The 11,427-nt window shown below is 46.1% G+C and overlaps 1 protein-coding gene across 1 annotated transcript; it reads right to left on the reverse strand.

The window, feature by feature from the left end:
- Nucleotides 1-459: 459 nt before the first annotated feature.
- On the reverse strand, nt 460-10,816 carry LGALS2 (galectin 2). The gene is made up of 4 exons (XM_078684032.1): nt 10,715-10,816; nt 8,175-8,257; nt 6,450-6,609; nt 460-715 (listed from the first exon to the last, which is right to left on the reverse strand). The coding sequence occupies exons 1-4, from the start codon at nt 10,718-10,720 to the stop codon at nt 569-571; spliced, it is 396 nt and encodes a 131-aa protein (XP_078540158.1). The 5' UTR covers nt 10,721-10,816; the 3' UTR covers nt 460-568.
- Nucleotides 10,817-11,427: the final 611 nt, after the last annotated feature.

The following is an 11,427-nucleotide window of genomic DNA, read 5'->3' on the forward strand; positions in this document are numbered from 1 at the left end:
TCTCATGCCCCTTGTCGCTCTCTTCGCTCGTCCTCTCTCTCTCTTCTTCACGTTCCCCGCTTCCGTAAATCCCGCACCGGAGGCACCCGCTTCTCGGTGCGGGCCCCCCAGATCTGGAATTCTCTTCCTCTCTCGATTCGCTCTATTCCTATTTTTTCCCATTTCCATAAAGCTCTGAAAACTTTTCTCTTCCTTCAGGCTTTTCCTGTCTAACTTCCCCCCGGTTCCCTTCCAAATTATGGCTGTGTTCCTCAGCGCCAGGAAGCCGCTTGGCCGCAGTGCGCTCTTATAAATATTTGTTTCATTTCATTTCATTTCATTTCATTTCATTTCAGGTAGCAACAGCACTGGTGATTGAGACATCCTTCCACCACACTACTTCCTTCTCAATCATTGAAACCCCATACCCCAGAAAGTGGAAGGCCTCTTCAATTGGAAGAATTAAGACGGACGCCATAATTATGGTACAAAAGTTGACATCCCTGGTGAGATCTTTATTACAGGTGTGAGTGGCACCTCACAGCGCACTGGGCTTGAGTTGAGACGGGCACCACGTGGACGGAAGCCTTCACTCGTACTTGAAGGAGGTGATTTTGACGTCCCCCTTGACGGACATGTAGCTCAGCTTGTCGTAGCCGTGCCTGTTGGGGAAGGTGATCTCGTGGCCGTCGGGAAGCTTGACCTCGAACTTGTCTCCACAGTGCTTGATGCTGATCTGTGGGCAGAGCCAGAGAGAGTTTGAGAGAGGAATGTTATAGACACTGTACTGTAAATATAATAATCTTTTAAATAAAAATTGTTGAAATAAAAAAAAGAAGTGGATATAGGAAAAAAAAAAAGGAAACAGCATTGCTAGAGGTAGAACAAGCAAGGTTACTAGAGGTGCAACAAGTGGGGTTACTGGAGGCGGAGCAAGCAGGGTTACCGGAGGGGAAACAAGCAGTGTTGCTGGAGGGGAAGCAAGCAGGGTTACCGGAGAGGAAGCAAACAGGGTTACCGGAGGGGAAGCAAGCAGGGTTACCGGAGGGGAAGCAAGCAAGGTTTCTTCAAGGGAAGCAAGTAGGGTTACCGGAGGGGAAGCAAATAGGGTTACTGGAGGGGAAGCAAGCAAGGTTACCGGAGTGGAAGCAAACAGGGTTACTGGAAGGGAAGCAAGCAAAGTTACTGGAGGGGAAGCAAGAAGGGTTACTGGAGGGGAAGCAAGCGGTGTTTCTTCAGGGGAGGCAAGCAGGGTTACGGGAGGGGAAGCAAACAGGGTTACTGGAGGGGAAGCAAGCAGGGTTTCTACAGGGGAGGCAAGCAGGGTTACTGAAGGGGAAGCAAGCAAGGTTACTGGAGGGGAAGCAAGCAAGGTTACTGGAGGGGAAGCAAACAGGGTTACTGGAGGGGAAGCAAGTGGGGTTTCTTCAGGGGAGGCAAGCAGGGTTACTGAAGGGGAAGCAAGCAAGGTTACCAGAGGGGAAGCAAACAGGGTTACTGGAGGGGAAGCAAGTGGGGTTTCTTCAGGGGAGGCAAGCAAGGTTACTGGAGGGGAAGCAAGTGGGGTTTCTTCAGGGGAGGCAAGCAGGGTTACTGGAGGGGAAACAAGCAGAGTTACCGGAGGGGAAGCAAGAAGGGTTACTGGAGAGGAAGCTAGCTGGATAACTGGAGGGGAGGCAATCAGTTTTACTGGAGGCAAAGCAAGCAGGGTTACTGGACAGGAAACAAGCAGGGTTACTGGAGGGGAAACAAGCGGGGTTGATGAAGGCAGAGGAAGAGCGGTTAGTAGAGATGGAGCAAGTGGCCTTACTAGACATGCAGCAAATGGGATTACTAAAGGAGGAGCAATCAGGATTGGTGGAGGAGGAGCAATCTGGGTTTGGGGGCGTGGCGTTACTGGAGGTGGAGCAAGTGGGGGTTCTAAAGCCAGAGCAAGCAGGGTTACTAAACTTGGAGCAAGCAGCATTACCAGAGATGGAGCAAGCAAGGTTACTGGAGGTGGAGCGGGGTGACTGGATGTGGAGCAAATGGATTAACTGGAGGTGGAGCCAGCAGAGTTACTACAGGCAGAGCAAGTGGGGGTACTAGAGATGTAGCAAGCAGCATGACTAGAGGTGGAGAATGTTGTGTTACTAGAGGTTGAGCAAATGGAATTACTAGGAGCGCAATAAGATGGTTTACTAGAGGCGGAGCAATAATGATTACTACAGTGGAGCAAACAGGCTTACTGGAGGCCGACCAAGCAGGGTTACTAGAGGTGGAGTAAGCTGTGTTACTAAAGGTGGTGCAAATGGGGATACTAGAAGTGAAGCAACAGGGTTACTAGAGGTTGAATAGGAGCAAACAAAATTACCAGTAGCAGCAATGAACAAACGTATTTCTACGGAAGGGACAATAAAGTGTTACTAGAAGCGGGCATAGTGCAAGCAGGGATTGCTAGTAGTAGGGTAGAGCAGACAGGGGATTACTAGAGGTGAGTATGACACAAGTGCGGAATTAGTAGTGGTTGGGATTTCACAAACTTGACTTAAAGAGATGGGAGTAGAGCAAAGGGGTGTTACTAGAGGTGAGGGGAGAAGAAACTGGGGATTACTAAAGGTGTGGATGAGATTACACAAATGTGGGATTAGTAGTGGTGGGTATCTCATAAATGGGATTATTAGAGGAGGGAATAGAGCAAACGAGGGATTGTTAGAGGTGGGGTAAAGCAGACCGGAGATTACTTGCGGTGAGATTAGAGCAATTAGGAGATTAGTAGAGGTGTGGATGGCACATGCCAAGTATTTGTAGGGTTGGGGAATCTTTCACATGGTGGATTACTGGAAGTGCAAGTAGAGCAAACAGGAGATTACTAGAGGGTGGGCAGAGAAAAAATTGGATTACTAAAGACTTTGAGGGGAAGCATGGGAATATGAAAGGCATAGATGGTGGGGGAAAGTAGAGGCAGATAAGAAGTAAACAAGAATATTATCAAAGGTGGACGACCAAGGAACCAGGGATAACTAGAGGTGAAGACGAAGAAGGCATACGATTGCATGAGGTGTAGGTCATAGGGAATGGGCACTACGTAAGGCAAATATATAAGAAAATAGAGATTATTAGAGGTAGAGATGAGATGAACTAGGCATTAGCAGAGGTAGAGATTAAAAAAGACAGACATTTCTAAGGGCGGAAATAACATGAACCAGACATTACTAAAATTTGATTGGAAAGGAATGGAGCTCTACTAGGGGTATTTATTAAAATAACCAGGTATTACTAGACGTGCAGATTAAAGGAACCACGCATTACAGTAAGTAGAGATGATCACACCGGATGTTACTGGAGGTGATGAAGAAAGGACTTGATCATTACTAGATGTGGAGATTAAAGAGAATGAACATTACTAGAGGCTATAAAAGGTGAAGATTGAATGAGCTAAGCTTTACTAGGAGTGGATATGAAATAGAATCAAGATGACTAAACATGAAGCATTATGGAAACAAGTATTTTAGGAAGTGGATATGAAATAAACCAGGTATCTCTACAGGTTGAGATTAACGGAATGTGGAATGGGAAGGAAGTGAGCATTAACAAAGGTGGAGAGTAAAGGAACCAGGGATTACTTAATGTGGCATGGAAAAAATGTGGGCTGTACTAGAGGTAGGTAGTAAAGAAACCAGGCACTACTAGCGGTGGAGTGGAAAGGAACAGCTCATTACTAAAGGTGGAAATTAAAAGAAGTAGGCATACAGCGGAGGTGCTGATTACTATAGGTGGAGACAAAGGCACAAGGTATTACTATAGGTGGAGATGAAAGGAAATTGGGATTGTTATAGGTGGAATGGAAAGAAACTGGATTACTAGAGGTTGGTGATAATAACTAGAGATTACTATAGGTGTAGAGGAAAGGAACTATACATTATTAGAGGAGGTGATAAAAGCAGTTTGGCATTACGAATTTGAAGATTATCAAAGGTGGACTTGGAGGAACAGGGAGTTTACTAGAGGCAGAGGGGATGAGAGAATGTCGAGGTGCAAAGAAGGGCAAGGGAGAAGACTACTAAAGGTACAGATGGAGCGAACGGGCTCCCTAAAGGAGGAGAGGGCACTAGTATGGGTTATGGAGTAAAAAAGGAGAACATGGAACTACTAATGGCAGCAATGCAGAGGACTAGAATAATGGGGACAAAGATTGAACAAAAAGCATATTTCTTAGAAAAGAGACAAGCAAGCAGGGTATTACTAGGGAAAGAAGAGAGCATGCAGGGTATTACTTAGGAAAGAGATGTGTAAACATGGAATTATTATGACAAAAGATGAGCAAACAGAGTATTGCTAGGAGTAGAGATGAATAACGTCGGCATTTCTAAGAAAATAGAGTGTGCTACAGAGTATTACTGTGGGAAGTTATGGACTAACAGGGTATTACTAGTAGAAGAAATGTATAAAAAGAGTACTATTAAAAAAATATGAACACACATGGTCTTATTAGGAGAAAAGACGAGGAAACCGGGTATTACTGGGCTCACTGGTGAGCAATCATGGTATAATTATAACGACAGATGAACAAAATGGTTATAACTAGGAAAAGAGATGAACGCACAAAGTACTAATAAAAGCAAAATGAGCTAACCATAATACTAAGAAAAGACGAATACAGGGTATTACTAAGGGACAAGATGAACAAAGAGGTATTACTAAGAGACAAAGTGAGCAAACATTAATACTATGTATCGATGACGCGAGGAGCAAACTGTGCATACCTAAGACACAAGATGAGCTAGCAGTTATACTGATAAAAGAAATGAATAAGCAGGGTATCACAGGGAGAAGAAATGAGCATATGGTAAACTACTATAAGAGGCGATGAGGTAACAGGGATACTAAGAGAAGAGATGAACCGATAGAGTGTTACTAAGAGGCAAGATGAGCAAACGGTAATCCTAGTAATACAGGGTGTTATTAAAAGAAGAGATGGGCAAACTGTATTCCTGAAAGAAAATAAGAACTGACATGTTTTACTTAGAAAAGGTGGCAACACGGTGTATTACTAGGAGAAGAGAAGAGCAAAAGTGGTTTTACTCATAAGTGAGGTAGGCGTGTGTCATTCTTATGGGAATAGATGAGCAAACATCATTACTAACAGGAGAGTTGGAGCTCACAAGGTCTTTCTAGGGGCAGGATTGAGATAACCAGACAAAACACAGGCTTTTTTAGTGTTGTGAAGAAGACCAAGAAATGTTTTATTTAATTTTCTATATCAACTAGACACTTTTCAAATTCTGTTACAAAAGTAATGTTTTCCAAACAACTTGCTACTCATTTTATCGGCCTCAGAAAGAAGTAAATGCTATATCAGCTCTCTCCATGTTCAAACTTGTGACATCCAGGTTACACACAGATCGCTGAAGCAGACACATGAATGCACTAAGTATATGTATTGGGATTTCAGGCCACACATAGATTTCTGCAGGCGGAACATTACATCCCTAAACTTTTCTACCCTGATTCAAGCATGTGTCATGAATGCTGAATACAGACATGTGTCTGTAGAAAGCACTTAAAACCTGTCACCTACAGGTGACATACATGTCTCTGTGGCAGGTGGATTAACCTGCTGAACCACCAGAGAAGGAGGACCGTGTGGCTGCTCATTGTTGATGGACTACCATAAGCCTTCTGAACCACCCTTGTCCAGGAACAACGTCAGAAATGAATAGCAGAGGAAGATGTAGCTGACAAGATGGATCAGTGTGTTAACATGCTTGCTGCATATATGCATGCTGTCAGTCTCACGTTTGAGTCTTGGTGTATCTGTATCAGCCTTTTGTCCTTCAGCGGCCGATAACGAGAACTTTTGAGAAGGGTAACATAAAAAGTAATGATAACAATTCGCTGAAATAATTTAGTTGTGTAATATATATATATATATATATATATATATATATATATATATATATATAGCATAGGTTTTGTACTGGAAGGATACCCTTCCCGTACAAAAACCTACGTTGGGCATTTTTTTAAAAAAATTTCAAACATTGGATGTGTGATGCACAGTGCAAAGACATATGCAATAAGCTAAATGTTAGGTGGAATTAAAACAGTTCCCTGACTTTGCACCTGCCTCAAAGAGGCCTTGTGTTTTTTACGTAAAATTGGTCTGACAATCTCTCTAGATCTGCCTTTGCATTAAAAACCATGTGTGGTATCATTGTAATGCCCAAGAACCACCCATGGAACGACCCTTGATGCAAAGAAGCACAAAAAAAAGTTTAGACCTGGAAAATAAATACTTCGTCAAGACTTTGTGCCACTTTGCTTGACTTTGGGAGGCTCAAAGTCCTGATAAATTTGCCCCAGAGAGTCTACAACTGAGCTTGGACTCAAACTTGCTGGTTGCCTCCAGCCCTCTACACGCAAAGGTGAGAGTGAGCTTGTGCGCGCGCACACACACTCGCACACACATACTCTCTCATGTCACTCACCTTGACCTCTGACCCTGGTTGGAAGCACATGTGGTTGCTGCGTTGCTCAGACTGCCAGTTGTTGCTGTTCTTGGAGTTGCACACAATGACATTTTCATGGAGGCGGGGGTTGAAGTGCAGACCCACGTCCGAAGGATTCTTGCCCAAGTTGATGGAGAAACTGTGATGTAGATGGACGGAAGTGCAAAAATCAGATAAGCTCCAAGTTGTGAACAGCCTCATCCCATGAATAACCACCAGCAAAGCAATATGAACAGCGAACACTTCTGATGGGGAACAAGGAGTGAAAAATAAAGAGTGAAGGCTCCGGAGTGAGAAGTGAAGGATGATGAGTGAGTGATGAAGAGTGAGGGATTTCCAAGTTCAGTCCCAGCAGTCAGTCATGAAGGGCTCATTGCTGCTGCTGGTGAGGAGGACTTTTCTCGACCCATTAGAAATATTGCATCCAGTGACTAATTTGAGCCAGTGGTTGCAGGTGGGTCCACTGGCGGCACTTATTTTCAAAATCAGATTTTGACCCAGAGCAAGACAAAGACATGAAAGGGGAAGAAAGGAGCAAGAGAAAGGAGGAGTACAACTGAAAAAGGGAGAAAGCAGGGACACAAAAGAACCTGTAAGAGTGAACTAAAACGGCAGAGAGTGTGTGGTGCTGGACGAAGGATGTATCGGGTGGAATAAAGACTATTAAGGCTTGGTATTCGGCAGCCCTGGCATTCGGAAACACAACCCAAGGGCTTCTTCCTGGAACTTTTGCCTCAACACTGGCTCTTTTACAAATAAAGCAGTGATGACCCCTCTGCTGAGAGGTGCCAGTACACGCCATAAAACGTATGTACTGATAATTTCAGAGGAGCCAGCTTGGCATCAAAATGGTGCTAGGTGTTCAGCCACAGTCAGGGGTTGGTTGGGTGAACTGCCAAGTTGTAGTTTCTTTCTGTTAGTAGAGTTGCCAGGTGAATGAGTTCAGAGTGAAAATTCCCACATAGTCCTGCTTTCTCTGCTGACTATTGGAAGCTTTTGAATAGAAGGAAGAGAGAATTTGAGGGGCTCGACATGTCAGACAAATGGCTCTACCTCATTCCTGAGAAAAAACCAAATGGAGAACACTAGCCTGACGACCCCAGGCTTCCATTTTGGAGACTATCCAAAATGAAGTAACCACTTTGTTTAAAAAAGAAAAGAGAAGATTAGACAATAAGGAAGGATATTGCAGGTCTCCCCCCCCACCCCCCGCCCCCCAACAAATAGTTTTGACAGGGAAGAACAAGTATAGCGACCAGAGGATTTGTTTTTTCGTGAAAGGCATTTGCCAGGATACATTTGCTATCCTGGAAATGCCATTCATTTGTAAAAAAAAAAAAAAATCGAGGAAATAAGCCTTTGGAGAAGAATGCACTAGATCAGGAGTCATCAATTTTCTTTATCATCAGAATGACAAACAACCAGGCTGATACCTCAGCAGAAGTTTCTCAAGTGCAAAGGGCGAAAATGGAAGCACATGAAGAGCATCAAAAGGATGGGGGAACATAACTGCTCCCCTACCAACCCCCAAGACCCCATGCCACTGACCTACCAAACCACGGCAATTACTCCTCTTTTTTTTTGTTGCTTTCTTTCTAAATACAAGTTGCCCAATCCACTTCATATTTTTCTGGTCCAACACCCCCATACCGCAACCCTCTAATCTACATAACTAGCACACTGCACCCCATTTTCCCCACTTACTTCTTGCAGTCTCCGGGGAGCTTGCACTTCACCTTCACCGACTCTCCTTGCTTAATGTCCAGATTCACCATTTCAAACTTCTCCTGCAATCAAACAAGAGTCTCGAATGTCACTACAATAGAAGCTGGAATAACCTTACATTCACACTCATAGTCCAGTAGTACATCCTGTGTGCCTCAGCCTCCACCCGTTCATCAGTATGATCAGCGCTTGGACGCCTCCGGGCAGCAATTCGCGCTATATAAATCCGCATCAAATCAAATCAAAATCTTAAGGATTTTGGAAGGTACTGTACAAGAAATATTTTGGGGCGCTTGTATGGAACACCTTCGAGTTTTATCACCCATTTTCCTGCTAATTCAAGCCCTATGTGAGTGAACAATACTGAATTATGCATTAAAGGTTGAGATACAGAAATGCACGTCTCTGCCCTTTCACACAACTTGGTAGTTACACGCGTTAGTGCAAGACCGGCTCCTGTTCAGAGACAGGACAAGAGTGTGTGAGGGTTAATACAAGACCGGCCCATGCTCAGAGACAAAAATTCATTTTGAGTCACTGTCCTGAGTCGAGTAGGACCCGGAGCTCTGCTGATTGATGGTCAGTGAGGTGGGGTCTGGGGTTTATCTGGGGGTTAAAATCTGGCGTTCACTCATCAGAGGCAATGCTGAGCACTGGGCGGGGGTAGGATCTGCAGCTCATATGGGTTGCCATCTGTAGCTCAGTAGAGGCAATGTCCAGAATTTTATGAGGGACGGACTCCGGAGTTCAGCTGGAGCAGAGGAGTCCCAGAACTAAAGGGGGGGGGGGGCGGTTCTGGGATGCAGCAGAGGCAGATTCCAGAGCTCAGTGGGCTGGGGTTGGGTGAGGAATACAGCGCAAGTGAGGTGGGGATTGGAGCTCAGTGTGGACAATATCCTGAGCTCAGTGTGAGGGCAGAGTATAGTCCGAATTTCACGTGGAATTGGGGTTGGAGCTTATATAATGGGGGGGGATCTATAGTTTTTATGGAGTGGAAACTGAAGCTGTGGAGTCCTGCGCTCATGCAAGATGGGATATGCAGCCCATATGTGGTGGGTTTTAAAGCTAAGAGTAAGCAATGTCCAGAGCTCAATGGGGTAGGACTGATTGTGGTCTGCAGCCCATGTGGGGTGAGGTCTGGAGCTCCTATGGGATGCATTCTGCAGCCCATATGGGAGTGTGGAGCTCATGTGGGTGAGGGTCCGAGGCAAAGCATGGTTTGTGCTACTGGAGGGGTGTTGGAGTCGGAGCTGACTGAGGCCTCGTCTGGGACTCAGTACATGCATTCTCCAAATCTCAGTAGGGGAGTGCTCTGGAGCTGATGGAATTACTTGAGCTCTCCCGAGTGGCGGCTGTGAGAGGTCGGTCGGATTCTGGGGTCACTGTCAGCAATGACCAGAGCAGATTGGCATCATGGGACATGGCTCCAGAGAAGCAACATATAGGTAAGCAAGGTGAGGTTGGGTCTCAGAAAAGGGAATATCGATGCCTAATGGGCGGGGTTCTGGATTTCAATAAAGGCAGTGTCCAGTGGTCAGTTGGGTGGGGCCCATAGCGCTGTTGGGGTCATGTCGGTAGTTCGGCAGGATGGGCTCTGGCGCTCTGTGAGGCCAGAGTGTGGATGTCAGCAGGGTTTGATGCTCAGTGGGACCAGGAGATGGGAGCCCCGGGTTAAGCCAGGAAATTAAGTCTTCCTCCTGACATTTTCGGTGAGTGGTGCGACTTACGTGTAACCCGTTATGTGTCATTGAAGGGGGGCAGTGCAGGGACGGACATTTATGTATGATTTGGGAAAGATGAAGGGACATTTAACACAAGGAGGAGATGACAGAATAAAAGTGCTTTTAAGACTGGCAGAGCAGGTTGATTTTGGCCTTGCAGGGGAAGAAAGGCCGGTAGCATCCAGAGGGTGGGTTACTCAGGGGAGGACACTGGAGTAGGTGTGATTTTTGTATCCGGGTTATTGATTAGATTAGTCTGTAAGACTTTGAAGCCAGGGCTGCTCATGCTGTTGTAGCGCTGAAACCTATTTCCTTGTAAACTGCTACCTTTTCATAAATAATTGGTGTGGTCTTGGTTCAAGCCTCTCCCCCATGCTAGTCTGGAGCTCTGCCAAGGGAGGTCCTGCTTGCAAGGGTCCTAGGGTGCAGAGATCTGCCGTGATAGAGCCTGGAGGTCAGTACTGCATGGCTGGGGCTACTTCATGGGATGATCTAGGGCTCTGCAGGGTTTGGAAGTCAGTACGGTCCTGATCTCAGGGCTGCAGAGTTTAGAGCTGAGGGTACGTCTGTCTTAGCATCGCGCCAATTGCAACTCCTAGGCTAGAGCTAAACCAGGGTGGGGAGCACCCTGAGTCAGGGGAGGGTCTGAATCTCCATGGGGTATGCGACGGCAGGTTTGGAGCCATGCAAAGGCAGCGGGTGGAGCTCAGCCGAGGGAGGCTCCTATCACAGTGGAGGCTGGCGCTGGTCATAACCCCTTACCCACTCTACATCGACACTGCACGAGGGTGCACTCACCGACATGATGGCAGGTTGTCTCGGGGCAGCTCTGGATCTTCTGGCGAGGACGGGGATGGACTGCTCACTGCACTGCCGCCTTTATAACCACCCGCTGGGATGATATCCCACCTGTCATTCATTAACTATCCCTCCCCCTCATTACCTCGGTACCATTACCCATCTGCAACAAAGGAAGAACTTTGAACCCCCACCTGTTCACTTGCTAAACTTCCTCAATCAATATCATAAAAGTGTGTGTTGGTGGGGGTTTCAGCACACCCTCCCAGGCACGGCCTGGTAATGTGGAACAGCAGGGAGAGGTCTGGGCGTGAGGATGAGGAAGGAGGTGCAGCAATGTCACCTGCGAGTGACCCCTCGCTCCCTGCCACGTGATCACAAGGCAGGATCTGGCAACAGGAACCTGGGGGTGAACATGAGGCCCCCACCCCACTGCTTAGAGTTGTGTCATGATTACTCCCCCCGGTGAAATGTAAATCATGCCACCGTAGCTTGCATTCCCCTTTGGTAATTCAGCGTTACGTTTGTTTTGCAAACATTCAAAAATGATGCCACGTTGTGTAATTACTCCGTTCACAACCAAATTGTTGTACTGGATCAACACGAACAATCAGAAAATGCGTGGCAGTCTTTAGTAGCACTTGTGCTTTTTCCATGATATATTTTAGCATAAAATGCACCCCCATGTAAAAGTTGACACGAGAATGCAGTAT

The sequence above is a fragment of the Lissotriton helveticus genome, chromosome 1_1, assembly GCF_964261635.1.
Source record: "Lissotriton helveticus chromosome 1_1, aLisHel1.1, whole genome shotgun sequence".
Lineage (NCBI taxonomy): Eukaryota > Metazoa > Chordata > Amphibia > Caudata > Salamandridae > Lissotriton > Lissotriton helveticus.